This window comes from Agelaius phoeniceus, chromosome 6 (genome assembly GCF_051311805.1).
Source record: "Agelaius phoeniceus isolate bAgePho1 chromosome 6, bAgePho1.hap1, whole genome shotgun sequence".
In the NCBI taxonomy this organism is placed as follows: domain Eukaryota; kingdom Metazoa; phylum Chordata; class Aves; order Passeriformes; family Icteridae; genus Agelaius; species Agelaius phoeniceus.
This window is the reverse complement of record NC_135270.1, coordinates 38,473,842-38,492,313: the sequence shown is the minus strand read 5'-3', so window position 1 is coordinate 38,492,313 and position 18,472 is coordinate 38,473,842. Positions and strand designations below refer to the sequence as shown.

The following is an 18,472-nucleotide window of genomic DNA, read 5'->3' as shown; positions in this document are numbered from 1 at the left end:
AGTGGGAATTCAGCAGCCCCTGTTCAAATCCAAAATCTAATGTTGTCCATGTTGTTAAGGAGCAGACTTCCTTGTTCAGGAGATGAGAGCTTTTGTGAATATCTTTGAGACATGCAGATGTAAGGCTGGCAGTCAGTTTGTGGTGTGTGATGTCTGTCTGTGCGTGCTTACTTTGCTCAGAGTTGCCGAGTGTCTGTCTACACATACCTTACTGGTGTAAGTACCAGCTGGGTACATGATGGAGAGGGAAGGCACTAAAACACTTCAGAAGATTTATTTGGTTTTTTTACCAATAGGTTTTATTGCCTAGCTTTAGAACAGGTGCACAGTTTTACTATTACAAATTTCCCTTGAATCTGAATATCTTGTTTCCCTTCCTGCATGGAAGGATGGTGTGTCACTGAATACACATCTATCCACTTTAACTGAGAGATTACACTGCTGTAAAGTGCTCGTGTAGACAGAGCAGTACAACTTTATGTGCAGGCAAAGCCTTAGAGGTAAAGACTACACATTATTGAACCATAGTAGAAATTATTTCTGATGGTAATTTGTTATAGATAATTTTAATGGGTTTTACACTTAATTATTCACTCAAAATCTTATGCAGGATACTGTTATCTAGGCAAGTCCTTTGTAAAGGTATGGGTGAGCAAAAGATGTGGGGGTAGTGAGTGAGATGGCTTCCTTCCAAAATTAACATAGGAGATAACTGGTCTCATCAATTAGCATTAATTTGGTTTTACTGCTGTGATAACAAGCACTTAAGAACGTTGATCTCTCTGTTTATGCAGCACAGTGATGTCTTAGCAGCATGAGGAGCCCAGATGGCTCTGACAGGGAGGACCCTTGAGGCATATTTGGGGTACCTGCCAAGTGTGGTGGTGCTTCTCTGAACCCTGCATTCCTCTCTGGCAGTGAAGGGTGTTTTTCACTGAGCCAGAGGGGCAAAGGAAAACATCTCCCCCAGTGTGGTGCTGCCTCTGGTGTGGTGGGATCATGTGGGGTCACAAGAGGCATCCTGAGTGGTGGCCTCAAGGAGGGACTGTTCTTGGCAGCTGGGGCCTGCTGTCCCCTTGGCACACCAAGGGGGTGGCTCATCACCTCAGCCTGCCAGCATGTCCAGGGCTGCCCCTGATGAGCTCACGGGAAGTGTTTGAAGTGCTGCATACCAAATGTGAGCTGATAAAAGTCTTGTGGGCTCTGCCACTCACTTGCCCTGGGCCCACAGGCTAAAAATAAATGGGTAATAAAAAGAAAAGGATGTTGGCAGTTCAGGCAGCTCCAACAGCAGCAAAAGTTTGGCTATGTTGTGGCTGTCTTTCCTGACCTTTATTAGTACAACCACAAGAGCATCAAAATATGCAGTTATTTAAATCTTGCAAACAAACAAAAAAAGTGGTGTAATCCTCTGGGTGACTAGTAGCAGAACTGAAAAGGTCTGACTTGCTGATGAAGAATGAAAGGCTGGAATATTTCAGGAACTGTGAGATTATCTTTCTACCCCACAGATGAGGAATGTTCCTCAGAGGATGTGTGTGCTGGTTACCGGGCTTTTATTCCCTGCTGAGAAACTGAACATACAGGGACAGTCCTTACAGATTTCCTTAATGAGCTTGCACTTATTTATGAATTTGCCTTTCTGCAGGGGTGGTGCTTGTCACCATGTCCCCCAGGGCTCATTACAGGGGATGCTTTCTCCACCTGCATCAATTGCTTGGGATGCTTTCTCATTAGTGCAGCTTGGCCAGGTTTGGCTCTTTGGGGAGAGGAGAGGACTGAAAGAGTTTTCTGGGTGATGAAAGAGGGCTTCAGCAAAAGGCAAAAATAATCCTAAATGTAATTAGACAGCATTTTTTTTTTGAAGTGTGGGAGATAAGCCTCTGTGCCTGTGTTTGCAGCGCAGGAGGGAGGGACAGCCCAGTAAGAAGGAGAGCCGAGCAGTGCCTGAGCGCCGGAGTGTCGCTGCCTGTGTGGGTTTTTCCCGTTCCCCCGCTGCCCGTGTCTGAAGCGCTCTCTGGAGCGGAGTTTCCTCGCTGGCCATGGCCTCACGCTCCGCACGTAGCACTGTCGCTAAGCCATCACCCCGCTGGCCCCCAGCCAGCGCTCCCCGGCGCAGGGCGGGCGGTCTCTCTCAACTCAGCAGCCTTTATTGATACATCCACGCACTGCGCATGTTTACAGCTGCTAATTGGAGACTTAATCTGAATATCCTTGACTGAACTAATTCGCTGGCAATAGCCTTTCAAGTTTCGGGTCCTGCCGTGCTGGTGTGCCCGCTCTCCACAGCGCTGATCGCCTCTGGAGCGGCGCTGCCGCTGTGTGCGTGCGAGGCACAACGAGCCCGTGACAGCAAACACCAAAGCGTGGTTTCAGCTCAGAGGAGGATGTAAAATAAAAATCTTGTCTGATTCTGTGTTTGCAGAAGACGAGAGAAGCACTTGAAGTAGGGAGAAAAGTGTTAATTGACATGCACATAGACTTATGTAGATTTATTAAGCATACAAGAAAGGAGGCTAATTGTTTTAATTACTACAACAGGCAAAGATGCTCGTTGCAAGGACAGTTGTGCTCCTATGGCAGTTTCAGATTTGTTTCCTTCACTTTCAGTGTTCTGTTTTCTCCTTGCTGTGACCAGAGGCTGAATACAGAGAATTTGGGTGGTGGTCTGAAAGCAGTGTTAGTTTCCTTGGCTTTTTAAAAAATGTGAGCCACGTAGACAGTGTACAGCGGTAGATGAATGCTGGGAACTCTCTTGCCCTTGGAAACCTGGAGAACTTCTTCCATGGTCAGATCCTTTCAGATCCTGTCCCTTGACTTTAGGGTCCTGTAGGATCCCAGGAGGTATCCAGCAGTGGGCACAGCTCAGCAGAGCTGGCTGCTGTATCCAGAGGCTGGTTCCCCAATGCTCCCTGCTCTCTTGACAGTTGCAGATGGCTGCTGCCCACATGAGGCACGGCTGTTTCCTGCCCTCCCATTTCACACTGGCACTGCTCTGGCAGCCAGCTTGAACTTCAAGAGCATCCAGATTTATTTCTAAGTGTGTGTTCTGTTAAGGGAAAAAAAAAAAAAAAAAAGCAGTCACAGGCTGAAACAGTCCTTCATATTAATAGGCTATGAAAAACTAAATTTTTTTGCCAATCATAAGGAAAGCTTCTTAAGCGCCATCACAGATTCATTTAACAGCGAGCTCATTTTTAAAGCAGCATTAATCTGTGATCTGTTTTCCTTACAGACACATTCCATAAGATTTGAGAGCTTATTAGAGGCTCCTTGAGCTACAACTAGATAACATGCCAATCATCAACAGCTGTGTGGCATGGAGGTAATCCATGAACAGAGCTTTCCTGGGTAGTTCTTTTTTTCTACCCTTAGTTCTTAAAAGAAATTTAACAAGCGGGGACAGTTTTCCATCATACAGTAATCAGAATATTATCAGGTAATAAAAGACTTCTGGTTGGTAAGCAAAAATAAACCAGTGTTTTAGCATCTTCTTCCTGCAGATGAGAGAATAGTCTTTCCCACAATTCCCATCCTCAGGTTGTTTCTCAAAAAATTCTTTTAAAAAGTCCTTTTATGTACCTGTAAGCAACAAACAAACTGTGGTGCATTCAAAAGACTAAAAAAATAAGAAAGGAGAGATGAGGTTTCAGCTCCTGGAAGATCTGAATGTAATGATCAGGCTTGCATGTAAGCAAGAAGCAAGTGCCAGACCACCTGGTGAAAGTGCTATCCATGGAAACAAGACTTTTTTACACAGTTACAAGTAATAGTTTGATTGAAGACTGGTAACCAAGTTATGATGAGGAAATGAGGGACCAGTTTCTCATGCAATATGAGAAAAATGCTACTGAAACCCATTTCATGTGTTGCTTGACTGAAATTAGCAGACTTTTACTCCCTCTTGGAACTGGTGATTCCCTTTCCAACAGGCACTAAGCTAATGTTTCTGATTTGTTGGTGTTTCAACATAATTTTTTCTCCTCTGTTCCTTCCCATCTCTATAGAGTATTAAGTTAGATCAATGTTCCCAGTTCATGCTTCAGTATAGTAGTTGAATATTTTAACTTTCATAAATTCAAACAAACTAATATTTAATAATGTTCATGAATATTTTATACTTAACCATTATAAGCTATGCAGCACAAAACACTTAGGTGCAATTGGGTGCAATAAGAAATTACTTAATACCCCATAGTGTTTATATGTCAGTCAAGCCTCAACTGAGAATCTCCTGCCTTTGATCATGAAATGTCAGACTACTCATGTTCTTTTAATGTAGAGCATGCTGAGTGCTTTTCCCTTTCTGGATGTAAAGACTCTGCACATCTATGAACTAGAATCAGGTTGAGCACAATATACATTCAAAACTAAGACAATCAAGTGAATCCTGGTAGTCCTAATACCCTAGAGGACTGGTCAAAAGTGATTTTTGTTTGCCCTCAGATTCAGACCTGAGAACCACATATTGGGCTGAAAATTGTGACCTTCTGACCTGGTGTCTCCACTGCTTCCTATTCAGCACTGTTAATTTCCACCTACAAACATCTTCTATCCAAGATATTTTCTGAAATGTTCTGTTCCACATATCAGGCTGCTCTAGCATTGCTTATTTTGTAAATCATGTCTCACAGCATGATCCTGGCCATCAGCTAAGAGAATTTGTTTTTCTGCTTGCTAGAAGCACTGGGAGGCAGGGAAAAATCCTCTCAATTGAACAGTTGTTTTTTATCTGACTTCAAACTTTACTAGTGTCTTGCAGTTTGACTTGCAGATTTCTCTGGCAGACTTGAATGTAATACTTAGACTGAATCATAGATAACTTATTTTTGCAAGCTTCTGTGCAGTGTGGAATTTACTGACGATTCCTGGGTCCTTCCTAAAGCTGGTAATTGCTGCTTGTTTAACTTGTGGTTGATTTGCACCCTCTTGGGAAAGCTAACATCCCTGAAAATGACAGGGCAGAAGCTGTAGTCCTGATGATTCGCTTTTTATTTTCCAAGTTTTGTAGGTTTAATTTATGACTGTTGACTAGACTACCAGAGCATTGGTCTTCATGTGGCGGTGTGTAAGTGTGACTCCAAAGGCATGCATCTGGGTATCAGTTTTTAACTATTCAGCTGTACTGTAAGACAAACTCTTCTTTTTTAACTTAAAAAAGGGGAGTGTTGCAGACATTTTCTGAGTGCTTACACTGGGAAGTTAAGCCAACCAACAGCCATTGTAATAGATTGTATTGGAAAAGAAGAAATATTAGGTATATTCCTGATCATCACTAAGTTTGATTAGTTTAGGTTTGAAGATTGTTAATGAAGAGAGGAGTTGCTTCCGAAAATGGAGTGTGCTCTTCTGGACACAATAGCCAAAAGTGTAGGAAACATTTTTAACTAACACTCCACGTGCACACCTGGTAAATGGTTTGATTATTGTTATTGAGTCTCTGGCTTTTGTAGCTGGACTGTGCACTAATCTGGCAGATACCAGTGTTCACAAATTACCTAAATTAAGTCTGGGTCACGCATCTCATCTCCTGTTTCTTGTTTGCTTTAAATGAATCCAAAAGTACTGCTTACAGCTGGAATCCCTGCTGAGGCCAGCTTGATCTGCTCTGGAGCTGCTCCAGCCATTGCTCTGATAAAGCTTCATATCATTTCAACAGTCTCTAGGAGGACCAGAATGATTTCCCTTCATTGTTTAAGGTTTCATTCAAATATTCGCTGTGCCAGGAAAAAGGATATTTCACTTCTGCTTTTCTTTTTTTGCTACTGCTACTAGAAACTTTTTTCTCTTTGCTTTTCTGAAAGTTAAGCTATAGTGTGGCCGATACTTTAGGATTCTGTGGGAATTGTTCCACTTAATCTCCAGGGATGGAGTGTGGCAGTTGCAAAAGGTGCACACTGTAAATAAATAAATTATGCATCAATGCTGGAGACAAAGCACATGTTCTAAGAGAACATATTATGTGGGGGAGGCCAGGGGAAACTCTGGCCTTTTGCCTAGATTTCCATAGTAAATAAAGCACCTAAATCCCTTTCAGGGTCTGCAGTTCAGTAGCTTTTTGTTTTTTGTGGCGTTAAAAACAGTAGTAATATTGGATTGATTTTTAGGCAGTTCAGTAATCTTGGAGTAATGTCTACTCTCCAAAGAGAGACTTAAGGCCACCATAATTTTGTGTTGTACACTGACTTAAGACGAGGTACTGTTGGTCAGTGAGGTTGTATTCCTGTCCTGCATCATCCCCTGGCGTGGTGAGCAGGGCTGTGCTGAGCTGTGCTGAGCTGGCCCTGCAGGTGCCTGTGCCCCTGGCAGAGCTGTGCCACACCCTGCTCCAGCACTGCCCTCCTCCCTGCCCCCTCCCCTTAGCCCTCACGGTGGGTTGGGTGTGCAGGGCAAAGTTTTGGTAGCTGAGAGGACATCAGGGTTTTTTTGTGAGAAGGTGGCAGAAGCTTCTGTGTCTGACAGAGCCAATATCAGCTGGCTACAACATGGACCCACTGCTGGCCAAGTAGAGAACTTGGGAGTGAAGTTGAGCTTGGGAGGAAGGGAGGGGTAGGGGGAAGGTGTCTTAAGGTTTGGTTTTATTTCTCACTATCTTACTCTGATTTGATTGGCAATAAATTAAATTAGTTTCCCCAGCCTGTGACATTCACTGGTGGGTGATCTCTTCCTATCCTTATGAACCCATGAGCCTTTCATTACACTTTCTTTCCCTGCTCACTTGAGGAGGGGAGTGATGGAGTGGCTTCAGGGGCACCAGGGTCATGTTTCCCAGTGTATGAAGATCCTGTTTTACACAAGGTTGCTATTTTAATTGTTAGACCTGATGCAGCTCACTGCACGTGGGATGGGTGAAGGTGCCCCTGCATGAGGTGCTGTGCTAATAACTGGGATGGGGAGTGCACAAACTGGGTTATCCTCACCAGTGAGGGCCCAGCTTCCTCAGACCATTATTACATTGCAGATACAGCTGACTTGTGGTTTCCACCAGACTTATGCCCTTAACATGTTTCGAGCACTATGCTGTAGACTGGCCCTTACTGCCGTTATCAGGCTGATAGTGAAATGTAGTGCAGCTCTGGAGCCATTTGTAACAGCAGGATGACAACAGAGCAGATAGGATCTACAGCAAGGCATCTACCTGACTGCTAGGTGTGTGGAAGAGGGCTTATTACTTGGAATTAAAAGTATTTGCTTTTGTTTAGCATAATGTCCTGACCCTGCAGGCCACTAGTCTCTAGGCACCTTTGGCCTGAGGCATAGAGAGCAGGCCCTGGTGACTTACTGCTGCCTGCAGGTACTGTTCTGGTGCTTGTTGTGGGGAGGAAAGTTAATTCATACATGGCTGACTCCTGTGGATAGGTTTTGTTCTTGGTAGCAGAGGGTTTGAGGGATCCACTGTGCTGGCTGGCAGTAGCTTCTGTGCTGGCGTTTGTTGGCACCGTAAAATTTCCTTGTTGATTAAACCAGCATGTGCTGTACTGTACCTGGTCATGTCCCATGAGAACAGCATGCCTTTCACATGTGCTTGGAAGAAGAAAACAGGAATTCTGGGGTTCCTAGATAAACATTTCTCAGTAAAGCCTTATACTGTCAATCTCCAACTATCAATTACATTATAAATTTTGCATATCAGATCATTGGAGCAGGTCATGCAAATGGTGCACAATCATATCCTCATTCTGTGGCATGTAAATACTCTTATATGTGAAGTTAGGGTTTTATTGTCTGAAAGGATGGAAAAGTAGGTGGGTAAAAAACTGATTGGATGGTTGGACTTGGAGGGTCATGGTCCATCAGACTTCCAATACCTGGAGGCTGCTACCAAATGGGGCACCACAGGGATCTGTCATGGGACCTGTTGTGTTAAACACCTTTATTTATCAGTAACCTGAAACAGATGGCAGAGTGCACTCTTCAGCTGTGCAGAAGACACCAAACTGAGAGGGACCAGTTGATGCCCCTGGGGGCAAGGCTGCCACTAAAAGGAAACCAGATAGGCTGGGGAAACAGGCCAACAGGAGCCTTATGAAATTAAACGTGGGCAAATCTGACTCCTGCCCTGGGAAGGAAGAGCCCCTTGCAGAAGTACAGGCTGGGGGCTGCCAGCAGATCTGCTCCTCAGGGGAACCTGGGAACCCTCAGCTCATCCTGGTGGACAGTGAGCTGAACTTGAGCCTGTGGTGTGCTTCATGCACAACTTGTTTATGGGAGTACAGCACACAGATTGAGGAGCGATAATTGCAGAAACCACATCTGAACACTATCTGCAGTTTTCCAGCTGAACTTGTTTCCCATCATTTCCCATCACTCTTGCTGCTAATTACTGGCAAGCAATGGGGAGATGTCAGGAACAAGACTTCTATTGCAACAGCTTTAGGGGTGATCATTATCACTGCCAAGTAGCCCCAATAATGATGAGTGACTGAGACACTGAGTGAAAGATCTAGTACCCTACCAGCAGTCTCACCTGCTCTTGCCTGCATTCTGCTTAGGCTGCTAATTAAGTCAACTAAGTTTAATATGTTTTTACTGTAAAAACCTTTTAAGACCTGTTGATTGCTGTGTGGTTTGGAGTAATTCGTGTCAGGCTTATCTCATCATTCAAGACGAAGTTTAAACCATGAATTAAGTGATTGTATCAGCAAGTCTGAAGATGATCAAAGAGAGAAATGCTCTGAAAGCTATTTGGTTAGTTCTGTGGCTCAGTCCATGAAAGCAAACATGCACTGCCCTGTACAAACACAGCACAAAGGAGTTGCAGCTTTTTGCACACTTTACTCTATGGAGTTTTACCAACACCTCCTGGGGACCACTCACTTTGAGTTGCATACAGGGGTGTATATGACAATGACTGGAAGATATGAATAGAGGAGAATGGTGGTAGTAAAGCATGACATCCTGGGATTGCTTTCTACTTTCATTATGACTGGAGAATCTGTTTTGCAATGACTGCTTATCTGTAGAAACCCAAGCAAATTTCAGCTGAACTGCCTCAAAGTCACGTAGCTTATAACAAGCTTGTACCATGCATACTAGTGCTCTAGTTTCACTTTTTCCCCTTTTATTTTAGTGTATATATTGTGAATTATAAGGGTATTTATTTTCCAGTTTTGAATTTCACACTGGCTGAGCTGTCCATGTTTGTGCAAAAATACCTTCAGGTGATGTCTGCTCTAGGTTTTGGATTGATCATCTGAGAAATAGTGAGCCAAACTGGTGGTGGGAGGATGCTTAGCAAATTAAAACTGAAGGTGGACATCTTGTAGAATTAATTATTTTACAATCTGTATATTTCAGGCTATGGTTGCTTGCTATCCTGGAAATGGAACTGGGTACGTTCGTCATGTGGACAATCCAAATGGTGATGGGCGCTGCATTACCTGTATTTATTACCTGAATAAGAACTGGGACTCCAAGGTGAGTAAGCCATGGGGTTGAGGCACAACAGGAAGGAAAAACTACTTGAGAAATAGAGCTTTGGAGCTGTCCGTTGTTTCTGTGAACTCTGATGAACTTCTGAGCTGCTGGTCCATTCTTCATCTCTTCTTTTTTTTTTTTTTCCTGTCTGTTTTTGGCAATGCTTTGGAAGTAAGAATGTGAACTGTTTCCTTATCATCCTCTCTCTCATTCTACACACATACTGTTTTGTTGTTATAGGATAAAGCTATAAGCACTGGCCTGTATGCTCTTAACAATTTGTTTAGAGGAAACAGCAGAAAAAGAAAATCAATTCACTACAGAATAAGTGGATTGTGGGAGCAGAGTAAAATGACAGCCCAAATTTGTGACTTGATCATTCTTGATACTTCAGGCTAACCTGCAGAAGATATTCAGGCAGTTTCCTTTTCTTATTTATGAAGCAGTGGGGCTTAGGAAGAGGAACAAACATGGTTTGATTCCACCAGTGGGTCTCTTGACTGGATAGAACTCTTGTTCCTGCCTATATTACTGTAAGGCAGTTAAGTCACCCCTGAATGTGCCATATACCTTTAAATTAGAAACAAAAGAAGAGTTTGTAAAATTTCAGGATGTCTCTTTGCAAGTCTGTTGTAATGCACCACAAACTGTTCGTGAGGGTTATCGCTTGAAAATTGTCCAATGTTGTTTGCTTCTCTAACCTCTTTTTAGGGCAATATGCTCTTTAAGAACAGGTAAATACTATGAACCCTAATAAGTGAGTTCAGATACAGAGACAATGTGATTGAAAAATGCAGTGTTGCAGAAAAGCACATCTTGTTACAGAGAGTATGACAGTGAAACATCTCACTGTAATAAAATGAAGGAGGAGATGTGGGAGGAAATGCAAATATCCAGTTTATTTTGTGCATTGCACCCTTATCCAAATAGTGGGGAGGCACCCAAGTGAGCACCAAGAAAAGCTAACTGAAATGCAGGACACTGATGGAGTTTTTTAGGTAGATGTGATGGTGATTTTATGTAAGTGTATGCTGGAGGACATGCTATATAAGAATATAGTAGTACTGGGCTTTGAAAACAGCCATGTGGCTTTAAACCTGGCTTAGTAGTTTGTCACTGAGGTCTGCATGTGACATGGAGGTACCACGTCAGGTTGGTGCTGCACTGCACTCTGTGATGCAGCATTAAAGTCTCCAAAGAGCACTCTAACAGCAGCAGGACGAGGCAGGGTTCATCTTCATCTTTTGAAGTTTCTGGAGTGTGTGCAGATCACCAGACCTTTTTCCTGAAAATCGTGGCACGTGGAAAGACAGAAATTGTATGGTAGAGAAACCAGGCTGTGTTATGAGTAGGGAAAATGGTGGCTGGGATCTATAATGCATTTGAGAAGTTTTACAAATCTAACAATAAAACAGACTTCACTCTTCCTGAGGTGTAGAATTTACCTCCTAAGTGATCAGGCACGTTGTCTGAAATACTGTGAGCAGTATCTAACAATTGTTGGGCAGAGAGCTTGATCTCAGGTAGAGCAGCTCTGTGGTATTCACTGGTTCTAGAAATGTGACTGGAAGCTCAGAAGTTTCCCAGTGTTTGCTGCAGGGCTGGTGTTACCTTTATCTTGGTTCATTTGCTTTAGGTAGAAGCTTAAGCTGAAACATTACAAACTGGTAAAACAAAGTGGCCAAGACACACAGTAAGGTTTTCCAGTGTTGTCACGTAGGTGTCACATTTATCATTAGATGTTTATTCCCCATTTGTTAGGTGTGGAGGAGAGAGAAATAGGTTATTTTTCATGTGATTGTGTGGCTGTTTATGTGTGCAAAAAACCAATCTTTCCTTTTCTTTCAGCTGCATGGTGGAATTCTTCGAATATTCCCAGAAGGAAAGTCCTACGTAGCAGATGTTGAGCCGATTTTTGACCGATTACTTTTTTTTTGGTCAGATCGAAGGAACCCACATGAAGTCCAGCCTTCTTATGCAACCAGGTAAGTAGCATATTTAATATTGGTTTCTGGCTAGGAAATACCCCAGGGCATCTCTTCTACCAGTATTTTAATCCAAAATTATGGCGATCATGTTTTAGTACGTGTGCATAAAAAATAGACAGATGTTGAGTGAATTTCCTGGTTTTGAGTCATTGGGAATTCTCTCATTAAGTAAGGAAGAGCAAGCTCAAATGATACATTTCCTCATGTGTTGGAAAAAAAGGCCCTTAACCATTGACAGGAGAAATCTTCCAAGCTGGGCATAGCTATTTAGCTGGGAGGTGCTGGGTAATCTTTTGCCCTTGTAACACTATAGGGAGTGTTGGGGCTACCATCTGTCAGCAGCCTGTGAAAAGCTGATGTGACGCAGGGCAGCCCCCAAGCTGCCTACAGGCCTCTCAGAACAGAAAAACATCCAAAGGTCTGGAAGCTACTTTTGCCCTCTGTTACCAGGGGCTGTGCTCTCTTTTATGCCTCCAGCAGAAATTCTCACCTATATTTTTATCTGACTTGTTAAAATATGCACTAAAATGCTGTCTGTGTTTGCCTCTAAAGATGTGTCATTTTCATTCTACTTTTTTAGTCTACTAATCCAGTTTTGTTTTTGCTTTCCTTATAAGCATAAAAGTGCAGTGCTGTATTTTAATATTAAAAGTGGAAAGACATGCAAGATTTCTTTTTTTTTATAGATATGCCATGACCGTGTGGTATTTTGATGCCGAAGAAAGAGCAGAAGCCAAAAAGAAGTTCAGGAACTTAACTGGTATGATTTTTTTATAAATGTTCGCTAGAAATAATTTAATGCATTTTGGTATTTCCAGAATCAAAGATAGACCAGAAGTGGTTCTGTAGCTGCAAGCATATGTAATGCATATTTAGAAAGCTTTTTCTCCTGTTATTGCTAGTCAGTTATTTTATGCAGGTGAAGTTGTGATAGGAGATCAGGCCTGGCCCTAGAATCCTTGATGAACAAAATGGGGAGAATGGGAGAGACAGTTTCTGATCTGAGTACCAAATGACTGCCATTTTTTTCCTACCCTGGGTGGCTACTCCAATCACAGGGAGTCAGCTCTTCTTTGTTATTTGGGAGGTATATTTTTGCCTCCTCCAAACCCTGTTTAGTACTGTGTTTGGAGTTTCACAGACAGTTTAATAATTATGTTCTCTAAATGTCCTGAATGAATAGGGTCTCCTGTATTAGTGAAGGGCAGAAGCCCACAAAGGGGTGACCCAGCTTTCTGATGGCAGCCACCCTCCCTGTGCTGCTGCTGTAGCAATGGCATATGAGTCATGGACTTGTCCAGATATGTTCCAACACCCTACCTGGGACCATGATCTAAGGGTTGCTGTTCAGAGCAGTTTAAGATCTGGTCTTCAGGGGCTGCCTCCTCAAAAAACAGTGTGGAGAGCACTTGTCTTTTTAAAAATATGTGCAGCTGGGCAAAGTTGTAATTAGTCAAATGATTTTCAGAACAGACTGTTGTCATCTCTGTAGCTTGCATGCAAAGCAAATACTGGTTTCACCCGTAGAGAGGATCATGAAAAAGGGACCAAGAGGTGGTTGGGGGAAAAGTATCACTGATCTGGGGTCTCAGAGTTTATTGGGTTACTTAAATATTGCATGTGTCATCTTCAATTTGAACATGAAAAATGTACAAGATCTTTGTGTGACTGTCCTTGTTAACATGCTGTGGTATCATGTAGCAGTTCAGTCCACATAGTGGATTCACGGCATGATTCTGAAATGGAAAGTATTGTCCATTGAAAACAAACCAATTTTTTTCTGTTTCTGAGTTTTCAGATGAATACAGTCAGAACCCCTTAGTTTAAACACTTCTTGATTTTTTTTGTTTTTTTTTTTTATGTAGATGCGAGGAAGAGAGAAGCACCTCTTAATGAAGACTAATCAACTGCTCATGAACTCTTTGTGAGGAAATAAGATCCCAAAGATGACTTCCATTTCCAGCAAATAAGGGCAAAACATTTTTATGCATAAGTATGCACCGGTTGTGTCTAGCACGTGCATCTTATGCTGATGGTACTTAAGGCAGCCTCCTGTCATGCTGCATCTGGTAGGAGAAAGACTTGTTTGCTCTTTGCCTTTTGCTGGAAGAAATAACCAGGGTTTAAAAAAAAAAAAAGAGCGTGTGATACTCAAGCCTAGTGGTAGTGGCTCAGCCAATTGGCTTTTGATCACTATTGTAACTAAGATAATGGTCATTGGAACTAGTGGTAAAAAACTGAGTCTTATTTGCACTTTATGGGGGAAAAAAGTTCTAGTTAAATGGGAAGAAGCCTTGCAAGTTTAAAATCAGTTGGCAGACTGCTGACAGGCACAGAGAGATATTTGACATGGGAAATTAAATTGGATGTTTGTAGAGCATTTTATGGTCTGTCCCAAGTGGACCTGTTGATGTATTGTTCATCATTTTGCTGTGCAGAACATTGGTTCAGCTCTTCAGAAACATGACTTCCCAGATGTTTGTCTACACAGTCGTTGCATTTTCTGGATATTGTTTGCTCTTCAGGAGGCACATCCTAGCTCTGTACCTGTACTGCCCTTTCTGTCCCAGGATCGAGGGGAAAGTAGTTATGCATCTGTTCACAACTTCTTAAAACCAATTTTTTTTTCTGTTTTTAGGAGGATGGGTTGTATGTTTTCTATTTTCAGCGTTTGGTAAAGCAGCTGTTTTCTCCCAAAGATCTGGTAAACTTGAAAGGCTTATGGCACACAATGCATTGGCCCTTAAGGCCAGTGATATGTGGAGAAGTGTTTGCTTTGCGACTTCTCCATCTGCTGTGTTCTGTGTGACATAGATATGAATCTGAAAGGGAAAGATATATCTGGCAGTCTGACAAATATATGATAAATAATGGGTAACTTAGACCTGATTTTTATGCTGCCTATTTTTAGTGAACACACTTGTTTAATTTTGCATGTGTATGTGATTTGGATGAAACTGCAATTCTGTTTCAGTTGATCTGTGATGGCAGGTAACTACTGCTGCTGTGCCCAGGCTGTGAGATCAGAGTTATTCAATGGCAAAGCACACATTTTATCCCTCCATTATTTTTTTAAACTTAATAGACTCAATGAGTAACTGGTGACCTATTCCCAGTCTGTCTAAACTTCTACAACCAGCACTTACTATGCAGTTCAGAATAGCTCTTAATGAAGCTGGGATCTGGCAGTGGATGTATTTATCACTCACACTAATTGTTCTCAGCCTAATACACTCACTTGCATTCATTTTTATCTCATGCTGTCAGTGTGTATGTCAGACCCTATTAAATGTTCCAAATAGATGCCCCCTTCCGTGTCCCATATTTTCCTGTGCCACCTGCCCCTGCTGGTGAAGGTGGTGTGTCTGAACCTCTGGCCCCTGCACTGCTTCCCCATGCTCTGCTGCGTCATTGTGCTGTGATGGGCTGCTCTTGAGCTAGGGAATGCAAAAGCAGTGTGCAATGGCAGCTATTAAATGTGAGTGACAGAAAGGTAACAGCTGCATAGGACAGGAAAGAAGTAACTTTCATGGCATAAAAAATGATAATAGAAAATGGAGTATTTTTTAAAGCAGTTTTGTGTCTTAAAGAAAAGCTGAGCATCCTTCAGCCTGCCCATGAATGCTGAATGTAAATACAGCAGTGCTAAGAAACCCTTTATTCTCTCTGGCTTCTCCCAGAGATCCAGCTATGGTCGTATAGCACTGTGCACCCTAAGAAAGGAATATGAGGGAACATGTGTGACTAATATATTTACAATTAGAAAAAGACAAAGAATGTGATAAATGTCCTTTAATGTTAAGAAAAACATTATTCTACTACAGTTGCTTCTAAGTAACACCAGAGACTTGAAGGAAACTTAGTGATAACTTGAAATTCTCATTCTGATATGTTCATGTGGGAGGTGAAAGAGTTTGGCTCTTCCTTGAGAGAGGTAATCCTTTGAAATGTGTTGGAAAAGACAGCATTACTATTTAGAGAAGGTGATGGAATACACCTATTCAAAGTTAATAATGGCACATAAATTTGAAACTCTTACATGATTTTAAAAGGAGGAGAATCAGAGCAGAGGAAATACTGCTTTGCCTCTAGAAACCATAACCTTAAAAATGAACTAGAAAGCATTGTTAGTACACATCTCACTGTAGCCTGGAACAATGGAAAAACAAGATGTTGGAAGGGGAAAAGCTTTGTGTAAGGGCTGAAAAGGGAAGGTACTTCAGTCATCACTGTTGCTACCACCAGGTTTCTGCAGTGGTCAGCAACACGTGTGGTGAATGGAGCATGGAGCAGTACAGTTGCATTTATTGTAAATAAATACATATTTTCTTTTTTGTGAATATCTTCCTCATCTATATTACATATATAGAAGACAGAGCAATTATTCTGTGGCAGGGTGTGTTGTCTTTATTAAAACTTGTAATCAACTGCAAAAAATTTTGAGGGCTTGAGAGCTTGAAACCAATTCCTCAGTCCTCCATTTCAGATCTCTACCCTGTTTTCAGTGGGACGATCTCCTTGAAGAAGCTGTGGTTTAATTGGGGGTGGGGTGTGGGGGGCGTTGGTCATGTGTGACATGCACATGGGGAGGGTATTTCAGAGAGGCCTTTTCCTTGTGTTTTGTCTTCATAGCAAACTGTTTGAATCAAATGGCTAAAGAGCACTTGTCAGCCAGTTGTGGAAAGGAATGCTTTCTCTAAGGTATTTAACTTTGAATCCTCAAAAAATTCTGGTTGGTATTTTTTTAAATCTTTAGGTAATGTGCCTTTGTTGTTAATATCTGTGAAGATGTTTCATGCTGCACGTGCATGTAATGTCATGCAAGTTTTTGATGGCTCTAAAAAACATGGTTGCCTTTTCAATTGCATGGGAAAAATGTGCAGAGCCACTAAGCTGCAATTTTCAACAAAAGGTTTTTGTTGGGCAGGGAGGAAAAAGGCCAGGAGACAGTGCTGAAAATCAAGAGACTGTTTTTGTTCTTAAACCTGTGAGCACTGGCCTTTTGAGCAAAGTAGCCTCTAATAAATCTTTTTCTCTAGATTACTTCTGGTTCTATGAAGAATGACTTCTACAAAATAGTGTCTAAAAAGCTCCACTCTTTTTTTCCCTTCTATTTTTAAACAGTTTTAGTCCTGTGTGTTTTTTAAAATGCTGGAATATATTATATGTATTTCTTGTTGCAAAATAGCTGGCTCTAACACCACTTGCATCTAGAAGAAAATGTGTCTATTTGCAGGCAAATGACTAGTTCTACTTTGACTGTGATGAGCTCCCAGCAGATATCTGAGAGTGAGTTATGACTACATCTTCTCTTGTCAGGTTGTATGCTGGTCAACAATGCTGGCACTTTGCATTGGATTCATGTAGAAACCCCTAGTAGTATTTTACCACACATCACATTTTGTGTTCCTGTTACTATTGATAAAAATGTCACAGGAGTCAATAAACACTGGGTCATGTTAAACACTGTCCTGTGCAAATCTCTTCAGTCTTGTGTCTTACTGTGGCCGGGATGCAAGGGTGGGTGCAGTGCCATGCAGCTGCATGTAAGGTGACACTGAAATCTGTATCCACAACTGTCTTCTGCTGATGGAGAGCCTTTTTTGTTGCCCTGGGCTCAGCACATTCTCTTGGTCACTTCCTGCTATTTTGAAGTTATTTACCTTGCTAGTGATCCTCTTCTTGAAATGCCCATTTGTTTTCACGCTCCTGTTGAACCAGATAACATTCTCACGATTCAATTGTTGTCTGATGAGTTTTATTTTTAACAGTGTTCACATCCTCCCCCTGCTACTTTTCCAGTCTGAATCCCACAGTTTTCTCCTGTGGCTGTGTGGGAGACTTCTCCTCACTCCCACTAACAGTGCAGTTGAATGAAAGCCAGAGCATTTTCACTCGTTTGGTGGAGCTGTGAACTTTCTGATTCCTTTACAATCTTATGAGGAGTGAGAATTTTCCTTTTCCTATTTAAAACATACTTTCTATCATGGAGGGCTTGGATTTGAATTGTGGGGTTTTTTTGTTAGAGAGGGAAGAGATGTCTAAATAATTTGCCATTGATTTAAGCGTTTCTTTTACACTGAGGAGTTCTTAGAGCATAGGGAGAAGACCTATGGAAAGCAGGGGGTTTCTCTTCTGAGCATGCTCCTCAAAGAGTAAAGGTTTCTAGGGACAGCTTGAGAAGAAGCTGGCTGTTGGCCATCCAGCTGCCAAGGACTTTGAACTCTGACTAAACTTTCTCTAAGCAAATATGTTTGCAGTAATTGTTATCTTACAGCTATTTAGGGGTTTCTTTCCTCCCCCACCTACCCAAAGGGATATGGCTAAATATATTTGCACTGACAATTCTCATGACTCTTGAGAATGCATCTGATGTTGGAGGTTGCACTGAAAATTGCAAAGGAGCATGACAGAGGAAGAGAGGTTAGTAAAACTTGATTCCCCTTTCCCACATAATGTTGTCTCCATGGAGTACTTCTACTTCAGAGAGTTGGTTAAAACTCCCATAATCTTCCACAAGGCATAGATAGAGATTTTATCTGTTTTGCAGAAAGCAGGGATAATTTCATCTGCATGTGTGCTTATTTTAAACAAAGCTGGAGATACTAATAAACCACACTGGGTCAATGGCAGTCACCAGCAGTTCTTGCATGGCAGTGAGCAGAGTCAGTGCCAGCATGCTGGGCACCCACAGTCCTGCCACAGAGGAGGAAGTTTGTGATCCCTGATCTTAGCAACACCCTGGACCTGATTTGACAGGAGGGGAGTCAAGAGTGTAACTGGCTCTTAAAACCCCTCTGTGTGTGGGGCTGGTGAGAAGCATGGGAAGAAAGACCTTGTAGTCCAAACTAGTAGAGCTCTGAAAAATCACTTGTGGGTACATGGGTTCACAGCTCCCTGGGTAGAGGGAGCAGAGCATCCTCTTCAGGATGGGTTATCCCTTCCCTGGCAGAGGATGTTGAGTTGTTAAAGTGGATGGGAGACAATGGTTACTGTCATTGTACCCTCTTGCTGAACCAAAGAGTTGATTAACTTCCTAAAAGGGGCTTTGCATTCTTCTGCAGCAC

The 18,472-nt window shown here is 42.2% G+C and overlaps 1 protein-coding gene across 1 annotated transcript in view; it reads left to right on the top strand.

Annotated features, from left to right (window-relative positions):
* Positions 1 to 16,872, top strand: part of EGLN3 (egl-9 family hypoxia inducible factor 3) — a 28,026-nt gene extending 11,154 nt beyond the window's left edge. Inside the window, exons 2-5 of the mRNA XM_054635136.2 lie at positions 9,298 to 9,417; positions 11,266 to 11,402; positions 12,092 to 12,165; positions 13,271 to 16,872. Coding sequence (XP_054491111.1) covers positions 9,298 to 9,417; positions 11,266 to 11,402; positions 12,092 to 12,165; positions 13,271 to 13,308 — 369 coding nt within the window. The 3' untranslated portion in view covers positions 13,309 to 16,872. The remainder of the gene's footprint in view (positions 1 to 9,297; positions 9,418 to 11,265; positions 11,403 to 12,091; positions 12,166 to 13,270) is intronic.
* The last annotated feature ends 1,600 nt before the right edge of the window (positions 16,873 to 18,472 follow it).